Source organism: Brienomyrus brachyistius, chromosome 3 (assembly GCF_023856365.1).
Source record: "Brienomyrus brachyistius isolate T26 chromosome 3, BBRACH_0.4, whole genome shotgun sequence".
NCBI lineage: Eukaryota > Metazoa > Chordata > Actinopteri > Osteoglossiformes > Mormyridae > Brienomyrus > Brienomyrus brachyistius.
This window is the reverse complement of record NC_064535.1, coordinates 25,125,852-25,147,520: the sequence shown is the minus strand read 5'-3', so window position 1 is coordinate 25,147,520 and position 21,669 is coordinate 25,125,852. Positions and strand designations below refer to the sequence as shown.

General features: G+C 43.8%; 1 protein-coding gene across 10 annotated transcripts in view; it reads right to left on the bottom strand.

Moving 5' to 3' along the window:
* Positions 1-5,150: 5,150 nt before the first annotated feature.
* ntf3 (neurotrophin 3) overlaps positions 5,151-21,669 on the bottom strand; it is a 31,331-nt gene continuing 14,812 nt past the window's right edge. The window contains exons 1-4 of one of the 10 annotated variants that reach the window (XM_049009572.1): positions 20,417-20,589; positions 19,114-19,188; positions 17,643-17,680; positions 5,151-5,991 (exon numbers count right to left, since the gene is read on the bottom strand). In XM_049009572.1, the coding sequence (XP_048865529.1) occupies positions 5,170-5,991; positions 17,643-17,680; positions 19,114-19,132 (879 nt within the window). In that variant the 5' untranslated portion in view covers positions 19,133-19,188; positions 20,417-20,589 and the 3' untranslated portion in view covers positions 5,151-5,169. Of the gene's footprint in view, positions 7,936-17,642; positions 17,681-19,113; positions 19,189-20,416; positions 20,618-21,669 lie in introns of those variants that run through there. The other 9 variants (XM_049009571.1, XM_049009574.1, XM_049009575.1 and 6 more) reach the window with 9 other exon arrangements.

The window sequence follows — 21,669 nt, the reverse complement described above, 5'->3', positions numbered from 1 at the left end:
ACTACAGCAAAGTGCTGCACGAACTGAATGTATCATGCAGACATGTTTGTGCAAATTTGGTTACAGACATATCACAGAGAGAGATATTTAAACGTTACCCCAGGGACCTCGGACACTGTTTTAAATCCATTGTGCTAATTGTGTTTAAACATCAACAAATAATGAAATGAGTTTGGGTCAGTGTATGTATGACTAAAAGCTGCCCACTTTCCTATTATTCAGGGCCAAAATAAAATCTGAAAAGAGGTTACAGAATACAATATTATAATATAGAGGTTTTGTCTCAACAGAAATGAGTGGAACCAATGACAAGGTTGTAGCTTCCTTATATCAGGCTATTACACGAGGGCATCCAAATGGCCTTTGGGTGTTGCGATCTCAATGTGCTTATAACTGGGCCATCTTTGCCCTGAACTTGTAACACAACACCGTAAGCTCAAAAATGAGGAAACGTGTAATATCCCTCCACTGACATTCCACCTCTGTGAGACTGATCACCTTCTCCGCCGCAGGGCCCATCCTTCTCCTGGGGAACCGGAATTCTTGTGGTCAGTATGGAAACTATAGATATTTGAATGAAAGGGATACTGTTGCCCTAATACAACTCCTTCATATTTAATGAAGCTAACATCCGAAGGAGGTGATCTAAAAAAAAATTCACATATCTGATGAGTGTGGAGGTTCTCGACTCCGCTGCCTGACTGACACGGGATTCCCCCAACCGCTGACAGGAAGGACAAAGAAAGCAGCAGCCCTTAGGTCATAGAAAACATGGATAAGTTTATTCTGATGTTTCACACAGAATTCAGGCCCCTGATTTTGGTTCCAAAGGAGAAAAAGAGGGTCATTCTGTGCAAGAGTCTATTAAGTTTCATCAAGTATCGTTTACTGCCGGGCAGTTTAGGATGACATCGTACAGGGCGAGCCGACGGGGTCCGTGCCACGGACGAGGTGGACATCACAGGGGAGCAGATCACATCAGGCAGCGGAAAAGTACTTCGCTGTGCAACGTCCATCCGAAGTACATCAGCAAGTTGTCGGTGACCGAGAATGCTTTTCACATCATTTTCAAACAGACTTTTTCTTACTGATATGTTACCATTTTTCTTTTCTTTCTTTGGCATCGTCAATGTTTTCCTAAAAAAAGACGACGTTTCAGGTGCGTCAGAGTATGTCCTCGACACATTTGATTTCAGCCCAAAGAAACATGGCATTGGTCTCAAGAGACCACAGTAACAGTGCTGGCTAACACAGTTTGTTTTGTCAAGCTGGATGTGAGCTGAGCAGGATATTGTCACTGTCCAATGAAAAACATGTATCTCCAAAACTCCATTATTTCAGGAGCATGACAAAATTTCTCAGAAAGTACCAAATAAACCAAAAACAAGATAATGGACACCCTTAACACCATGAATAGGGACCTAACTTTACACAGCTGTCAGTCATCGGTTATATGTTTTAAAAGGACTTACATGGATACAAATTAATCTCGCTTTATATTCACAGTTAACAGTGATGTTGGTTAGTTAGCTATCTAGCCATTAACTCTAAGTTGTTTAGAATTAGCAATATAAAGTAATCCATACAAATGACCTTTATAAGTACAAATGTGAACTAGTTCAATCATAAATAGCAGTTAAATAAATTACTTCATAAAACTTTTCATTGGTCAATTAGATTTCAAACACTCAGTAGACAGAGGAGAACGGGCGTATTCCATCTATAATAAAAAGTCACAATCATATAGAAGTGGGCATACATGGTTTTCATCGGACCGTGACAGTATACTGCAATATTATTCACTGCATAACACATAAGAAAAGACTGTTTGAGTTCCTTTTGTTACTGGCGAATGTCACGTGATTCTCCACACTGGAGTAGTTTTTTATTTTCAGCAATGCACTCAGAGACTTTAGTGTAATTACACAAAAACGCAGATTTGTATCCTGAGACAAATGAGTTCATTAGTGAAAGCTGCATTTTCACTGCACCGATGAATGAATCCGTCTGGGTGTCGGAGTTCCCCAGTTAGGTTAGAAAAAACATTCCACCTTCGGCTGGGGACAGAAGGAGGCGTGGAAGCAACAGCGTTTCTCGATCTCCACATTCTCTCCTCGTAACTCAAGCCAGTCACAATATCCATCCTTCCTGTCTGTCCATTCTGTCACCCTAAAGTGTGTCGCTGATTAAACATTGTGGGAAATAGTTTCTTTAGCACATCAAGACATTGCTTTCACTCACGCTGGGCTGGCAGGACGGCGGCTGGGCAGGACCGCCCCCCTCGCCCCCAGACATCCCCCTGACCCTAACTCTGCAGGATGCCTGTGATTTTTCACAAGCCGCGGTAAGCGTTGTCAGCGCTGCGATGCTGTCAAACTCCCCGCACGCCTGCCCCTGACCCAGCTGAGATGGGTCACACTTACATGTTAAACAAAGGCCTATAAAACATGCGTGTGAAGCTCAGCGCCATCGGATTCAACCTAATAAACTTCAGTGAGTGACTTGAGGCTACATATGTCCTCCGCTTTTTTTCCCCGATTAAAGTCACCATCGGCTATAAATATGCTTCGAAGTTTCTTGGGATCCACAAATGTATTACCCTCATTTGGTCACACTTTTTTTTTTTTAAACATGCTGCTGTCAGGTTCTTCAATGATGAGTAACGAATTTTCTCCATCAGACCTGAAAAATGCATATGATGGACCGTGAGCAGCAGATTACTTGACTTGCAGCCACATCTGTCATCTTTCTGTCTGCCTCTGTATCTACTCTTGTGTTGAAATACCTGAATCGAAGATCCACGGGAGACGTGACCAGGGTCGACTCTAGTTGCCTCTACAGCCAGAACAGGCCCGTAGGCCCACGAGGGAGTTGAAAGGGTGAATGTTCTTGGTAAGGGTCCCCCCCACAAGTAAAACTTCGCCTATTGCCCCTGAAAGGGTAGAGCCGACCCTGAATGTAGCCCGTCTTACGAGTGAAGCGGATCGACTGTTTCAGCCCAACAGCAGCATTGTGTGCAGAGGTTACCGCACCAGGACAAGATGGTGGAGAAACCTTTCAGTCCTCCGCTGTAAATCCACACCTGACAGGAACTCTTATGCAAAAGAAACTCCACCTTTTTACTTCCAGGGTGTGAGGGCAGAGCACTCAGCTCCTAAGATCACCTTCACAAGTATCAAACCAGCATAAAAGCGGGATTAGATATATTTCATACTAGATGACTGACATCATCTTAGTAAGACCATTCCGAACGGTGACAGCATTCTTAGGTTTGCCTGAAAATCATGGAGAATGTTTTGTGCGTGTGTGCATGTGTGGGTTTATATTACATTGTCCCCACGATGTAATAAAAACCTGCTATTTTGATGTTGTGAGGACCATTTTTCGGTCTCCACAAGGGAAAACTCAATTATATAAAGATCTGTGACTGCAATCAAAAAACTAAAAATGTCCAAAATCTCGTATTTTGTTTGGCTATTCATGCTTAAGGTTAGGGCTGGGTAGGGGTTAAGGTCGTCATGTTGTGATTAGAATTTTCCCCATTGAAATGAACAAGAGTCCCCACAAAGATATAATTACAAACCTGCGTGTGTGTGTGTGTTTAAGATGGCTGCCTGAACTGCATCATCAAATGTGAATTCACACGAACCTTTTGGATTTCTGTCGAGGAACCTGGGTGTAGCAAGCAGGACTCACATGGCGTGTGTGTGGGAGGGGGGGCTGGGGGTAAAATCAAGGGGCCACGTGGCCCCGGCCTCCCCAGCAACTGCCAGCTTGTCAGCACGCCGAGTTTCGAATGTCACCGGAACACCCACACGCCGCCACTTTCCAGTTACTGATCTGATGAATGGGACTTCTAATCTGGGTCAAATCATCCTTCATACACATACACATACCACTTAAAAGCTGAAAATACTAATTTCAAAGCAAATTTTGGCCTCTCTTGCTGCACATCATTGTCTGGAATCAAAACGATCCCATCACTGCCTTTTACTGAGAATCTGAAGCATATCAATACAACACCTGGCAAACATTTGACAAATAATTGTAAATAATTTATAATTATACCCCTTGTGATGGACTGGCATCCTGTCCAGGGTGTCCCCTGCCTTGTGCCCTGTACTGCCGGGGATAGAGTCCCAGGATCACACCAATCGTTTATTGGAGAAGTGGTTTGAAGATGGAATGGATAGCTGGATTAATTATATGTTATATATATTTAACGACAATTGGCTCGTTGTAATGGAAAGGTGTGATAATTATATCATTAGTTTTACAAGCAGTGTCGTTCTTTGGTGGCAAACTTCGTCGCAGGAATTCAGACGTGAGTCTCCCAGCTGCCTTCGGGGGATGGAATGCAGGCCGTCTGCCTCGTTGAATAGTGACCCGTCGCCAAACAGCCACGAGCGCAGGAAAGCGCTGCGTGGGTGGCACTAGTGCCACTCGGCTCTGCTTTTCCCACATCTTGGAATTTCAGGATAAAGGCAGCATCCCAGCAACAAACACAGTCCCAGTTCGTTTCGGCAACATGACGGACCCAATCCCTGGGTACGTATGCGTGCGTTGAGCAAGCTGACACGGCAAACCACACATGAAGAGCACGGGAACCGCTCTCTCATGGCCTGACAAGGCCATTGATCGTATCAAAAAATAAAAGTTCCATCGTCCAAGTTCCACATGTTCAAAAGTAAACAGTCTCTGTACACTAAGGACACGTATATAAATAATAATTATCCTTTTACCTTTTCAAGACGCATACTGGCGTGCCAGTGCCGTTAAGGGAGGGTGAGCACAGCAGTGACCAATACTGTAGTGAAGCGGCGCTTCCGATGGAAGCCGTGTCTTCCGGTGAAGCCTCTCTCAGATGTGCGGAGCGGAAAGGAACTTGGCTACACCCGCCAGCTGACATGGCGCTCCAGTAAAGGCGCGTAGTCTTACCACTGACCACCATGTGCTCTGTAACCTCATCCTCTCAGTTTCAGGATGAAGATTTAAATAAATAACACATATTTTCATACATCATATGTACACTATTTATACACTACATGCAATTCATATAAGTTAAATAATAATTTATATTTATAGTGCCCGCACCCCTCCCACCCCCCCTGTGTTTCCCCACCCATCCTCCCCCACCCGCCCCAGCAGAGCTGTGCCTGTCTTGAGCCGCTATGTCCTGCGGCGTTTGCGTGACAGCGCACATACGCAGGACGTGTCTATCCGTATCCAGTTCCAGCTGACGGAGGTCTTCTCCGAGGTCAATGCACGCACGTAGGTCTGCGACGTCTTGCACTGCGAATTCCAGTGCTTGTCGTCGATTCCCCGGCAGCCGCCTTTCACCGGCTTGCTGCTCTTGCACTTGGTCTCGTAGAAGTACTGCTTGACGTCCGAGCCGCTGGTCTTGATCATGCCCAGGACGGTGACCTGGCGTCCACGGATGTCCACAGCGCTGGTCTTGTCCGTTATCCACTGGCTCTCGCTGTCACACACCGAGTACTCGCCCCGGTAGCTCCTGTGCTGCGTGTAGCGCCTCCTCCTGGTCTTGTTGCCCATCTCCGCGGTGCTTACATAGTCGTCGCCTAGATACATAGGCGGAGGTTGCAGCGGTGGCCTCTCACTCAGCACCACCCGCGGTGAGTTGTGGCGCTTGTGTTGCCGGAGCAGCTCCTCGCTCAAGTCCGGAACGTTCCGGAAGCCCAGAGCCATCCGCTCCGGATAACCGTCGCCACCTAGGACGCGGCGGCCTGCCGGCACCTCCCCTAGGTAATCCGAGCCCCAGGGCCCGTTGGACGCTGTCTCAGCCCTGGCTCCGGGGGTCTCCCCAACGCTGTGACTCCGGATGATGTCCGCCTGTAGCAGCCGGATGATGAGCGAGTTGACCGGATCTGGTGTGGGCCTGCGCTTGTCCATCGACATGGCCTGGATGCCGCACAGGTACGCGAGGAACATCACGTAGAGCAGAATGGACATCACTAGATTCACCTGAATAATCTACAGAGAAACAAAGAGGCTGTCGGCTTCATCCATGCTTTTCTCAACAGAACAGCAATAACACCATGAAGACTTCATCTTAACCTGCCCTGAGTGTTAAGTGTGCTCTGCGTAAGTTGGCCATAAATTGAGAAATTCTATAAAACGCTATGAAAACAGAGAAGAACTAATAAAAGTTAAGCTCTGTGCATAATTTGGAAAATTCCTCTTGATGCTAAAACTCCCACACACCATGCAATCACCCTACAGTTTAACATCTTATGCTTGTAGTTGAACAGCATCGACAGGTTAATAAATCACGCTGACAAACAAAGTAACTAGGCAGCCTTCAACCTGATGCACCTGGCCATACATTACAGCCATGTAGCCCATAGCAGTTTGGCTGTTACACATGCAGTCACATGACACGCGTCAACAACAAACTGCAGCTATGATCCCATTTGGTCCTGCTACAAGGATGTTTTTGCTGAGCCGGGCTGCCTATCGGCCTTCTCAACCTCTTAACAAGGAAGACCTTACTCTGTGCTCATTGTCATTTCCTATAGTAAATACTAAGGGACTCTTTGCTGGGATTAATCAGTCCATGAGTCATTGGTACAGACCCTGAAGTTTTGCTGCTCAGTCTAACATCGCAGCTCATAAAATCTCTCACAGTAAGTGAAGTCTGCATGTTAGCAAATAAATTTGGGAATACGCTCTAACACACGGACCCAAACACCCCATATCCTTCATTTAAATACTTCAGAAGGTGTTTTGCTTTTCTATGGAGCAAAAAAACTGCAAACGCAATTCTTGATTATTGGTTGTTTGTGACCAGTGAGAAACTTTAAGGCACAAGGATTCAGTTCAGTACCATGTATAATGAAAAGTCTTTTAAAAGAGCAATAAAAGAGCATGTAACAGATCGTAACACAAAGCCAAATGGAGTAAGAATCCAGGCGACTCCCCTTGATGCTGAAAGTTCAGCTCAGGCACCTCTCATCCCATAAATACAATATACTCAGAACAAACATAAGCCTGCCAGTTAGGCATTTGAGTCAGATTCAGCTCTGTTCTGACGATACTCATGAACAAATGACTGAATAAATGAATAACACAGCTGTAGCCATAAATAATTCAGCGCCAAAGTCCAGGTCAGCAGATTCTGGGAGTGGCGACTCGGCACACAACCAGCCGCTGCCATTTTCTTGGTTTTTAAGGTGGCAGTGACTGCCTGAACTCCATCAGTCAATGTGAATTCCCATAAGCCTTTCAGGCAGGCTGCGCACGGCAAGTGGGGGGGGGGGGTCAAAGATCAAGGAGGAGTGAGAGGCAGCTTCTGAAATGAACATCGGCAGGACACAGGCATCACTAATAATCTGCAAAACCATACATCGTGCCATTCCCATTCACAGCAGAGGTACCACTCCTCCACCTCCTCAGACACACCGTCCCACAAGGCGGCTGTCCCAGGGTATCCTCTGAAAGGCAGAGCAGTCCAGCGTGTTATTAACGTGATTGATGAATGATGAGATAAAAGTTTCACGGCAGCAGTGAGTAGGTGTGACAGTCATTAGCAATGGCTACAAGCTGGTATTCAAAGGGCCCCTCAAGTATAAGCAGCCCCACCTAGGTAACCAACCATTGTGCCTCTTAACAAAAATAGAAAAAAAAAATCTTCAATCACGCCCTGGGCTCCTGTATTTCATTTTCCTCTTTCACTGCTACAAGCCGGGAGGAAAGCAGATGTGACTCAACGCATGCAAACAGAACCACAGAAAGAGATTCATCCACAGAGAGCTTTCTAAGAGCCTCTCCTGTAGGATTCACACAGAGCGAGGAATCGTGCAAGCCAGTGCAGGTGCCCCTTCAAATGCCCGTGGACCGGTGTGCCAAGCTGATGCAGCAAGCTCTAGTAAGACCATGCTGGTGTCAGGTCGTCGTCACGGCAACTTGGAGGCTTCCCTAAAACAAGAAGGAGCGTGTGTCAACTAGCGTAGGGCGATATCCGTATTTCCAATGAATTACGTCTGAGTATCTGCTGTTTAGTGAACTTAAGCTGGACCTCCTGAGGTTCCCTCAGGAATGTTGGTCAGCTAAGGACTTTTGCAACAACAGCAATTCACTGTTAGAGTGATGAGGCCAGTCCTGCGTTCCAACACGGAGACCTGCAGCTTGGGGAGAGTTAGGTTGACTACGTGCTTTGTTGTGGCACACAGTAAGCTAGGAGGGTCATGGTGACTGTGTGACCTACGAATGAACTCATCCGTGCAATGCAGAAGTGCGGTTCACCTCCAGTGCGTGTCGAGCAGTAAGCCACGTGTAAAGGTGATCAATGAAAACCATCACCTGATCATGGACGTGAGCTAGTTCATGGAGATGTTGAGGTGTTAAAACCTTGCCGCACTGACACATTGTGCATTTCGTGAGTAGATTCACGATGCTTGAATGTCACCACTGGGAACGTGACGTATACGTCACAAGAATGTCATGTGCGACCAAACAGGCGTTTCATGCAAGGAATGGGCATCTGATATCAGTCTTTATTAAGGATGTGAATGAAAATCTGGGCAAGTGACCTTTCTGGCAGAAGATGAAGATGTTGAGAAAGGGGCCTCCTACACACGCGAATGCAGGAAACAGTCGGAGGTTTTACATGAAGCAGCCGCCTGTCTTGTAGGTGTCCTTGCTCTGTCCCGGCCCTCTGCAAGAGAGCGGACCCCTCGCTGGTCGCAGTCACGGCCCCCTGTTATATGCACGGCTGCCACCTTGTGACAACTGGGCGCCAAAGTCAACTCACGGGCAACGGCGCACGGAGAACCACGCCGCTGCGGTCTCTTAGCGCCGCTGTTCCGTTTCATAAATGCAACAGCGTGACATTTTAGCGATTATCATCGATTAGCATCAATGCTAATTTGTCGCATGGGATGCTCGCGACGCACAAAAGCTTAACAAAAGAATAACAAAATAGATGGCGCCGGCATCTGGAATCTGATTCGGTTCATCGCTCAGTTATAAGTATTTTTAAAAGGGGTAATCGGAAGAAACGTATTTAAAGGATCCACAAAGTCGGGTAGAGGGACCATCTGTGGCCAATGTTTGCCTGTAGCAACCTGTCTAACCTCAGTTTGTTTTACAGCACAGAAGAAGCTTTCAGACTTGGCAAAGTCAAAAGTCATACTATACTTGACATTGCATTACAGTACATTAGAAACAACCGGAGCTTCTATTGTGTGCCATTTGGGGCCATTATGATTCTGTTGCGGAAACCTGTCACCTACTTGTTGAGCATGTAAAAGTAATTGTAGCTAATGTTATATAAAAGAGGGAAACAAAGTCCCGAATGAATGAAAACTGTCTGCAGTTGCACACACCTATACATTCAGTGGTACCGATCCCTTTGTGTCTTTGAGAGGCATATTCTACTCGCGGCAAAAAGGTCCTTGTTCCCTTTCTCAGAAAGCTAGAAACTTCTGACTGCAGATCCTATCCACACAATCGCAGTTCAGTGCCAGGTGAACCTATGGCCCACCCTGTGGAATTACGTACACATACCTTGTTTTGCGTTTGTAATATTGAGCACATCAGGGTTCTCACAAAAGCTCAACTCGACACAAGAGCGAAAACCAAATCGCTTTTGGCGTCATGGAAAAATGAAGCTTCGCAATGTACATTTCATTGACAGATTGGGTGGGCGTCTCTTTATTAAAAGAAATAACCCAGCCATTGTTTGGATTAAAACGCCCCCTTCTCAGATGTAAGGAAGTGTCTTCAGATGTTCTTCCAGCTGTTGATAAACCTCTAGCTAAATTACAGTCACTTTGAGAAACAAAGGTTCAACAAGTCTGACATCGCTTACATGTCACATGGGGCACCTTTAGAAAAATACAGAGTTTACTTCCTCATACCCTCAAGGCAATCCATTAATATATCAAATATTTCATGCCAACATGCATCCCGAAACACTGCAGCCTCATACGTGCGGCTTTTTGGTTCGTTTCAAGCTCTTCATACGGAGTTTGCATATCCATATGATTAAGTCATCTGGCATCTCTAAACTGACCAGAGTATATGATTGTGTGTGTATGACCTTCAGCAGGCTGGTGTCCAGGCCAGAATGTCCCTCTGCCCCTATGCATCCTGGAATAAGCTCAAGTTTCACTGCAACTCAGTACTGGCTAAGCGGTTATGGAAGATGGATGGATGTTCTGTGATAGCAGTTCTGAAACTGTAGTCCTGTAACCAGTTGCATCTGTAAGGCCTATATCTGCTGATCATGTGAATCTGCATTTTCAAAAGATGTATAAGGAAATATACATTGTGTGTGTGATATTATGATGCACTGTTTCATTAAACGGAACTGAATATCCATCCATTTGACCATCTTCCTGTACAGGGTTGCTGTGGATCGGGAGCCTATTTGAGGCAGTAAAGGACACAGAGGTGGAGGAACAGGATGCCAGTACATCGCAGGGCATAACTGTGAAAATGGCCAGTGGAAAGTTAAGGTTAAAAATGCCGACAATAGCACTTCTCTTCTGGTGATACTCACAGGTCAACATACTACAGCTTACAGCTCTATGACATTCCTGTACAAAGTCATTTTTTACAATGTCAGATTGACCCTACTCATCTTGATCTTTACTGCTCGATTAAATTTTGATTAAATTTCTGACCGGAGTAAGCGAATGATCTGTAACAGCATTAATAGCCGAAGTCCGCAGTTGAAAGTCATTAAAAGGACCCTGTGTTCGTCCTCTTCTCACACGTCACACTCGTGTCAGGACACTGACCTTCGTGAGTCCTTGTACCGCACTGAGGCTACGTTTCTGTGTCCACCTGATCCAGCGTCACATCTGAAAGGACGGCATTAGCGGAAGCCAGGATGTCTACAGGTCCTCGACTGAATCCATAAGCTTTGGCACCACACAGTGTCCGGTCTCAAGCAAGAATTTGCACACACTGGGAAAATGAGGGACCAGAAAGAAAGAACCTAAAATAAAAGACATGAACCCAAATCCTTGAAAGTTAGAGAGATAGAGGAGGAGCCGTTCCTTACGTTGATCAATTGCTACTGAACAAAAGCGGAAGACGGCGATATTTTGCCTGCAGTGTAAAAGAGAATTTTCCTGATAAAAGGCAGCATTCTCACGTCACAGATGCCTCGATGGTACCTGAAGCAAAATTCCTCTCTTTATTTAACCAAAGTATAGAGACACTATTGGAGTTATGCAATCGACACGATGGCCGCCCTCTGATAAGGTGATGTGGGCTACATGCTCGCGGGCAGCGGGGCCATATATGGCCGGGGGAGTGTACTGATGATCAGGGGATCGGGCGCGGGGCCGCTAAGCCAAAACACTGCGCTAACACAGAGCAGGCATAACTAACGGAGGGACTGGCAAGTTGAACCTTTTTATGGTTTTCTAAAGCACAAGTCAGCATTGTTAAGAGCTTGGCGGCCCAAAGCCTGGTGTCCTTGAGGAGAAGGGTACCTAAGACACAGCATTGCTTGAAGCACATTTAGAAATGCTATTGATTGCGTACAATTGGCCCTCACAGGAGGTTGTAAGAACCATCTCAATCTGACGGGAAGTTCGCTCTTTATGTAACAGTCTTGTGACATGCGTACATACTTTTATCTAATTCTCCTTCCTGTCACTCTGACCTGAAGCATTTTTAAAGCTGAAATTTGAACAAGCTTGAAAAGTATTTGTGCGCCAGGAGCCAATGATCAGCTGTAGCTGAAGTTCACTTTCTGATGTACATTTGTTTGTTGGGAACTTAACTGACTCAATTGCAGAGACACGTGCCTTTCACCTAATCCAGGATATTCACCACAACGCAATGATATGATACACAAATATCTCAGAAGCACATTTTCAGTTGTAGGTGCAGTGTTGGCTCCAGAATCACTCTCTGAGCTTTTAAACTCCACTGGGATTGCTTGGAGATTAACGACTGCTTTGCGTTGCTATAGAAAGTAAATGCATTATCGAGAAAAAAAAACAGGTGAAAATAATATGAAGAATTACAGCAAGGCGTCAGTTTTCAGCTTGACGTCCTGGTAACCAATGGGCAAGAACTTGTAACGTAAAAAAATCACTCTACGGCTATCGAAGTCGTTGTCCGATCTATATTAATTTTCACCTTCATGAATTAAAACCCCAAACGTTTAGGGTAGGACCCTGTGGGGAACGACAAAACAAAATTCATAAAGGTGTCTAATGAGCATTTATGATCAGAACTATATAAAAAAATACCGAAAAGGACAAAACAGACTTAGTGGCCACTTTATTAGGTACAGTTATTTAGTACCAGTTAGGATCCCCTTTTGTCTCTGGAAATACTGTGGAGTTGTGCGTTTGAAGATACCATTCAGCCAATGACTATTTTTACATTTTTCAACCAGGTGTTTTCTGCATTCACCCTGTTACCTCCATCATGATATTTTCTGCAGCGGAACAGACACTGACTGTATGTTTCTTATCCAACTATTCTCCGCAAACTCTAGACACTGTAGTGCCTGAAAATCCCAGGAGAGCGGATATTTTTGCGATCCTGGAACCACCATGTCTGGCACCAACAAGCAAACCATTTTTAAAATGACTTAGATCAGGCATCTCAACTGCACAGTAACTGTACCTCTGTCTGTACCTTGTCTGCATGCTGTATATATTCAGTTGCAGCCATACGATTCCCTTTGAAGTAGCAGGCTCCTTTCGTTACCGAGCACGTGTACATAATACTGTTACATCTTGGCATATATACATACAATAAGAACAACGAAAATTACCGAACTGCGAAAGTTAAAATTGGACTTGAAACATCATATACATTGACTACTATGAAATTATAAGCGGCATCTATTAATTTGCCTATTTATTTGCCCAATGTATGTGCGATACTATGTCCAGGCATCCTGCTTCATTCACATACTGAACTGTAAACTTTAACTGTGCGATAAACCTTCTCTCGCAGAGGGTCTCTATTAATAATAAACTGACGAAAGACACTCCTGGGACGTCTTGGGACTTGGCAGGCGCAAGTTTGGCCGTGTATTTTTTAGGATTGTTTGTCTAGAAACGGAACCGCGGCCAAACACATGTGCAAACAAACTTCCCCCGTGTGATCACGCACAAACCGACAGTATTTAATGAAACGTAAAACCTTCTGCACTTCCGAGTAAACAGTAACAGAAATCGCCCATGCATGTGCTTCTTGTGATGAATTAATTTTAATTCTATAGTCAAACAGCTGCATCACTGACACTGGAGTTCGCATATGTGATACGAGCCAAAATCATTTAACCAGCTCTAGGTGGCTGGTTAAAGCTGGTGATCGACAACACGTTAATAGTGACCCAAAGCAAGCACGTTTCCCATTCATTAGAACTTCTTGCGGTCGCGTTATACATGAAATAAAACTGTTCTTTAAAGTGTCCTAATAGCATGCGGCTCATTAAGGCTTTATAATTGTGTTGGAAACTACAACTAAATAGCCAGTTTTGCTGAAGGTAGGCGTGAAAATACAGAGTTAACGAGCAAGGACATCTCCAACATCTCTTGTGTAAGTTTTGGATTGCTTTCATGTAGTGGATTATTTCTGGCAGCAGATAGCCCCAGCAGTGCTGGTTATTTTTTCCATTGTTTTAATCGTAGTGGTAATTTTCTACAGAAAAGTTGCAGTTTACAAAGTGCATACCTGCTGTGAGAAACTCTGGATTCGAAAGAGCAGGTTACCCGAAAAATACTTGGCAATACTTATAAAGAGATGCGCCTAAGCTACAATGCAGGGTTTATGAATGCATTAAAATCTGAAATATCTGGGTCTTCTCTTTCCCAAACTGCTAGCAACCGTATTTATACCGGCTGCTGTTGAGACTCGGGTAGGAAAAATGTGAGCAATAAAAAACTTTTTGCGTTCGGCTACGTTGGAAATGACGGATAGGAAGAGCAGTAATGAAATATAGGTAGGCGCATGCCGTGCCACATTTTCACAGGGCTAACGTTGCACGCTGTTGTTGTTTATATGTCATTCACAGCTTAAAAAAGTCCCGATTAACTTTTGCAGTGGCCTGGGCATTAGTGAGGATAAAAACGCCCCACCTACAAACCAGCCCCCAATTAAACGAGAGGCTCCCTTCCTAACTCCTGTCTATCCTTCCTCATGCAGGTATTAAGGGGGGGCAGTTTGTCACCATGATTCCCCAATTTCTCCATGAGCAGCCTAAATGTAGCGCATTGCTTGTCAGCAGGAGCTGCACATATACCATCTGCAAGTACAAATGCACGAATGCCTGACATTTGCTAGAAGATGCATCAAGGCTTCGAATAGGCAGCATTCTCTAAGCATATTACTCCCCTGTGAGGACAGGCAGGGGTCAAAGAGGGCACTGGCCAAAAGGTAAGACTGCTTGTGGCAAATAAGGGCAGCCATAAATCCCTCACGTAGGTCAATGACATGTAATTAACCTGTTACAGGATATAATTTTAAGTGCCAAGTCGTTTTACTTTGTCTGAGTGCTGTTTCTACAACGAATATAATCTACTAAAATATGAGATTTGGTGTTTTTATTTTGATGAAAACATCTGGGCTTTTTGAGGCCTGTAATGGGAGAAAGGGGAAGCGGTCCACATCTGTAATACTGGTTTGGCTGGTGTCTAAGCACAACGTGTACTTTTGATCTGTCCTGCCATTGCGGTACCTCAAATGCCCAGCTGTCTTCATCCCAAGTGATGCACTAGTATCAGAGTCTGAGCCCTTAGCTGTGCAGTACCACATCAGGATGCAGGGGGGCGCTCATGCTGCCGTAAAAGGCAAGTGTGAGTTTCTGCAGACTGGTGAAGTGGGCGTGTCAAAAGGTGATGTGTTCAATAGAGCAGGCATGCCCAAACCTTATCTCTATTGGCCGAAAATGCTATCAATAGCATTTTTTACCAGACATATACACTTTCGGAAATTTGTACCTTTGCTTGTCACTGGCTCTGTACCTTTGCAATTGTACCTTTTAAGGTATAGAAATGAACTCCCAAAGATACAAACAGCATTCATATACCATCAATGTTTCCTGAGAGTTTATTTCTATAGCTTAAAAGGTACGATTGCCTACACTAAGGTTACAATTGGCAGACCCTAGAGGGTGCAGCCCCAGTGACATGTACAAATGTACAAGTACAAATTTTTGCCCTTTTTCTAAGAGTGTACATTAGGTTAGACAATGAATATGATTAACAGATATCTATAATTAAATGCCTGTTTCATATTTGTTCATATAGCCTGAGACTTTTCCTATGCTTTTGACCTTTTGACACTCCCGCTGACCTCTCAATATGCTTGCGAACCTTGGACACACCTGCTAACCTTTCAACATGCCCGATGACCTACCGACACACTTGCTAAGGTTTTGACACACCTGCTAACCTTTCGACATGCCCGATGACCTTCCGACACACTTGCTAAGGTTTTGACACACCTGCTAACCTTTCGACATGCCCGCTGACCTTCCGACACACTTGCTAAGGTTTTGACACGCCTGCTAACCTTTCAACATGCCCGCTGACCTTCCGACACACTTGCTAAGGTTTTGACACACCTGCTAACCTTTTGACATGCCCGCTGACCTTCCGACACACTTGCTAAGGTTTTGACACGCCTGCTAACCTTTGACACACCCGCTGAACTTCTGACATGCCCACTAACCTTTCAATACACCCACTACGTTTTCGACACACCTACTATCATTTCGACATGCCTGGCGACCTTTTGACACACCCGCTGACCTTTTGACAAGCCCAGTGACATTTTCACACGCCCACTAACCTTTTGACACGCCCACTAACCTTTCAACACACCCACCAAGCTTTTGACACACCCACTATCGTTTTGACACACCTGCTGACCTTTTGACATGCCCAGGGACCTTTTGACACACCCACTAAGCTTTCGACACACCCACTAACCTTTCGACACACCCACTAAGCTTTCGACACACCTGCTGACCTTTTGACATGCCCAGGGACCTTTTGACACACCCACTTACCTTTTGACACTCCCACTAACCTTTTGACACACCCACTTACCTTTTGACACTCCCACTAACCTTTTGACACACCCACTATCCTTTCGACACACCCACTAATCTTTCAACACACGCATAATCCTTTTGACACACCTGCTGACCTTTTGACACGTCCACTAACCTTTTGACATGCCCACTAACCTTTTGACATGCCCACTATCCTTTCGACACACCCACTATCCTTCCAATGCGCCTGGTGACCTTTTGACATGCACACTAACCTTTCAACCTTCCCACTAAACTTTGACCCGCCCACTAACCTTTCGACACTACTCTGTCCTGCAGAGACTCATGTCGCATGAAAAGGAAGCTTTCCTCCTGCCATGTCTGTTAATCATCGCCTATACATCCCCAATCACTACATATCCACCAGTAGATGTGTAAAGAGCAAAGGATTCAGAGGAGTGATTGCCCCCTTCACCGTGGTCACACTGCACCCCACGTAGGTGGGGCAAATGACAGAGTGACAGATGACGAAAATGCCCTGTCCCATACTGACAAAAGCTACACGGCTCACGTCACGACGAAAGGCCAGAGGCTGGCACTAAGCCACATGTTTCCAATCATATAGTGGCGTCTGTGTTTGATGTTTTGTCTCATGCATGATTAAGCCAGAAAAGTACCCACCATGTTAATGTCTGGCATTGATTTTTTTTAAGTGATATGATATTAATGCAGAGATATATATGTGTGTTACATATACGCGGTTAGCGGTTAGCATTGTGGTTTCAAGGTTTAGAGTTTCAGTGTCATTACACATTGTGCACATGTAGATTTTTTTGTCCATGGATTAAAGTGTCTAAACTGCACATTTCTGCATGCGCGTGTGTGTGCATGCGTGCGTGTTTGTTCCTGGCATACCCTGCTTTGTACTTCTTAGGATTTGGCCCAGGCTCTCTAACCCTGGATTAGATAAGTTGTTATGCAGAATGGATGGATTATGCAAAGTATTGATTTTAATGAACCAACGGTCGCGTTACCACACAAAAATAGTTACCACACGTCACTTAGCACTGCATTCCAGCCTCAACAATAATCTAATATTGTTTTCCTAATGTGTACGTATTACTGCTCCGCTTTAATCCTCGCTTGACATTTGAGGGGGCAGCTAAATTCCTTAACGTCATAATCCATAAATATGACCCCGCAGATAACATGACCATGTAACTTGGTTCCTGACCCACTTCTTGAAATTTTAATCACATTTCGACTAGTGACAGCTGAATGGGTGTAGAGGACAAGCCCAACCATTGAGCAGATAAACTCGCTCTCCTTACGAAGCAGAATGGGCAGTACAGTCTAATTTCTGTTTTACAGTGCAATAAACATTCAACAAACAATTCAATTCAATAAACACAACAAGATCCTCTGCTCTTCAGTGTGATGTTATCGTACGAACTTTCTAACAAAAATATGAGCACAGCACATGTGTTAGGAAGTGTTTTGAATTGGTGTAATATCCACATAATAATGGTGCTGCTTTGGCAGCCTTGTGTATTTTTTTTTTTTGCACCTGTGCTAACACTAAAATAGTCGCCAGGGTTCTCCATGTACCCCCCCACAACACATTAACCACGTCCCACATCACTACCTTAATGATATTTGGTGATTCTCTCCTTGTATGGTAATCTGTCAAGAATAGGAAAGGTCATGTCAGTGTAGCATTTAATTCAGTATTTTGAGCAGACATTATTTTTATTTTGACTTGCAGATCTTTATGTTGAAAAAGGGAGAGTTATGAGAGACACTCTCTGCCCTGTCTCTGTCAATGGAGGCTAAGCTGGTGCAAATCAAAATCTGCTGAAGAGAAGGATGGTATGCTGTGGAATGCGTCCTGCTGCCGGTGTATTGCTGACTGCCAAAATACACATTCGGGCTAATCCAAGAGATTAAGATGTGATCTCATTGTAAATTTGTTCGAGGAAAGCCAACAGCGGCAAAAACAAGTCTCATTTGCATGTAGAAAGAGTAACATATAAATAAACCGAGGTGGGACGGTTAACGGAACTTGAGGATCAGAATAGTAACTAGTCCTTTAATATTTGTTGTTCCGACCTTATGAATACTTTGCTTTCCTGGAATAGTAACATTTTAAGTCACAAGCATGTAGATTTTTCTTAACGGCAGATTTTAAAATAGCCGCGGCTTGTATTTGTCGACCAATTCGATTCATTCACCATGCCCGACGATCAATGAAATGTATTTCTGTTATTTCATTAGTGTTTACTTAATCAGTTTACAAACTATGTTAAATTAAAACCACATACACTTGGAAAGTCATGAAAACACTGCATATAACAGATACGAACATTTCAAAACCGAAATTAAGTATGCTGAAATACTTTTAGTCTCTCCATGTCTTAACTTGACTACTACTTGCGGCTCTCGTATCTGTCCCCAGCACACGGTAAATGCTCAGCGAACATCACTGGCATCCCGCCCAGGATGCACCGCGGCCAACTCTGCCCGAGATGGGCTTCGGGCTCCACGCCACCCTGGACGGATGGACGGGAGGATTGATTCACCTATGGATTGACTAATCTATAGATTGATTAATCTATCGTTCTGACAGAAGGAAAATGCTATATTACCGTATGTTAGAGGAATCCGTATATGATAGATCCCCCACAAGACAGGTAACTTAAGCACGTATATATCCAATCTACATCACATGATGTTTCCGTATAAGACAGAATGTTTTCCAGTCCTCTCTTATACGATAAATATATTTACAAGGCAGGTTATGTAACTAAAAGAGTTTAAATGAATTAATGCAGTATAAAAGGCACTGCATATGTAGGTAATTCTTTTTTCCTGTGCATATATTTAGACTATAAAAACATGGAAATATAGAAATACAAATGGAAAGTGGGTAACTTTAATAAAACACTTCAATTACCGTGTATCTGTAGTTGCATTATAAGACTGCAGTGAAGCTCGTTTCCTAACAGTAGGTTACATATCAAGAAATCTTTAAATATTTCTAAAATGTATAATTTTGGAGTTTGACACCAAAATCTTAGAAGCCGGTTTTAGATCTCGAATAAAAATGTTTCCCTTACCATTAGCATTCGCCGTCATGGGTCATGGATCCATTATTTGGCAGATGGTTCTGTGAGCAGTAAAGCCATATTCAGCTTGGATAGTAAGCGACAAGACAGTTAAGTGACAAAATGTGGAAATTGTGCGCCCTGATAAATAATGTACAGTGACTGTACATAATCAAAAATTACTCTCAAAAAGCTCAACCTATTGTGCATTGCTGGAGCTGTTGCCAATTCCGCCTACGGTACAGATTTGCGTGGATTATCCATTTTAGGGATTGTCCAACCCCGGACAGGGCTCCAGTAGTATAGCCTACCTCTGGACTGAGAATGACTAAAAACAAATGTTTTTTTTACCGCGATTTTGAAACAGTTATGACCGTATACATTTTATTTCTTATGCATAATTACGCGGATGTTTGCCCCGTTATTAAGCTGCAAAAGGTGGGGAAAGAGTGGGGTCCCGCGAAAGTTTTACGGGACATACCCCCGGTGCAGGCGCGACGATCAAAGGGGGTTTCATTTACGCGCTGAACAGTTACATTAACACTGTCCTGTACGTTTTCACTCGTTAATAATACAGAATTGCAGGTCTCTTTGATAAATGTAAATGCCGAAGAAACAACGAATCTAACATTTCAGCATGCATTCTCGTGCAAAACTGTTTTTGTTATTCTGATATCAGTACTCTAATCTACCGATGACAACTACCACACTTCAGCTACCAACGGAAGGGTGATTTTAAAATGAATTCCACCTTGATGTTACAGAAAGTTTAAGTGACAAAACACGGTAGGTGTTTCCACCTGGTTAGTCCTGTGGTCTATTTCGTGTGTTTTGCTAACCTGTAATATGGGGCTGCATTCCGTCTAAATGGAAGACGCGGCAGCGCCCGTACTGGTTTGTACTCCCCCCTTGGGCAATGTGCGCCAAACAGATCATTTCACATTCCGTCTATATCTAGTTCCTTGGGAAACTGGAGGGGGGGCACTATATGTTTTATAGGAAAATAGTTACCACACGTCACTTAGCACTGAATTCCACTTTTCTCAGTTACTTCCTAACTACATAGCTATATTTATTACAACAAACAGCATATGTTTATACCATATGAAATCACAACTCGCACGAAAGTTGGAAACCTGCACGTTATTGGCCCGAATTGCCAGTGTTGCATCTAGTATTGTCAAAATGTACATTTTTTGCACGATTTCATAATTACAAAAGCGCCGTGAGAAGTCAGTGAGTGGTAAGTCGCTATGCAAGAATATAAAACAAGCTGAACGATGCATATTTGAGAAGGTCTGTAGAGCCGTCCTACCGTAATAAAAGTAACCATAGCATCGGTGTGAAAATATCCAAAAGAGTCGACATGAAGGTGACAAGGTAGCAAAGATCCCTTTGGAAACTTCGCAGTTCGGAGCGCTCCGTGTGTGCTGTCTTACTATGGTGTACTGTGCAGTCTCTCTCACCCTTTGGAGTCCTCTCTTCTCTCTCGCTGTCTCCTTTTCTGTCCTGTCCCTCCTCTGTTTTTTCTTTCTGACAACGTAATCTGCTGTTCTGCTATATCTATCCAGCTGAGCCACACGGCTGTTGCGCCTCAATAGCGGTCGGCGAATACCGCTGGACCTTACTGTGCTCTGGGAGAGTGTATATAATATGTGAATGCAATACCAATACTATGACATTTATATTAATAAATGAATATGAATACTAGCTTAGAATTACATCCTTATTCGTTTGCCCGTAGAAACTTCACAGTGACAGAATTCATTCCTCGCGTTTGTGTAAAAGCGTAAAAAACACAATACTTTGTCCTTAATCTAATGATTTTTGAGGATTATGTACTGATTATATGTCGTAGATGTTTACATAATGTTTGCACCTCTGTATCTGCAATATATGAGTAACATCTGAGTATTAATTTTGCATGAATTTGACACCAATTCTTTAATTGGTGTAATGGTCGTTTTTGCAAAGAAGTATCATACCCTGTGTATATATTTAGATAAAATATTTACTGGAAAAAAATAAACTCGGCCCTAAAAATATTTCACTTTAAAAACGCACAGTGACTGTACATAAAAAGCCATTGGCAACCGTTTTTGAACGGAGTTACAATATTCAAGATTAATTGAATTATATAAAACAATATGACAGCACAATGTCACATTTCACCACTTTTTATTATGATATTCATTTCAAAGGGACCAGAACTTTAACCCTGAAGGGACATGGAAACAATCAATATAATATGTAACATCCTTGTGCATTTCCATTGAAAGAAATTGACATTTTTTGTGATATTGTGGAATGGGCAATAGAGTCGACACCTACATATATAATTCTCACATTAATGAGGCGACACCTTGCTCACTCACATTTAAGATGCTATTGCCTGAATGGAATTGCCCCAGTCCACAACATACTTAACTGCTTACACTGGCCTGGCTATATTTTGGGGTTTTTGGGGGGGAAAAGATTCACAAGGACATGCTGATTTGGAAGAGAGGGTTGGGTTCACCGATCAGTTACAGCAAACACAGTCAGTCCTTCAGAGAACGGAGGTGAAAC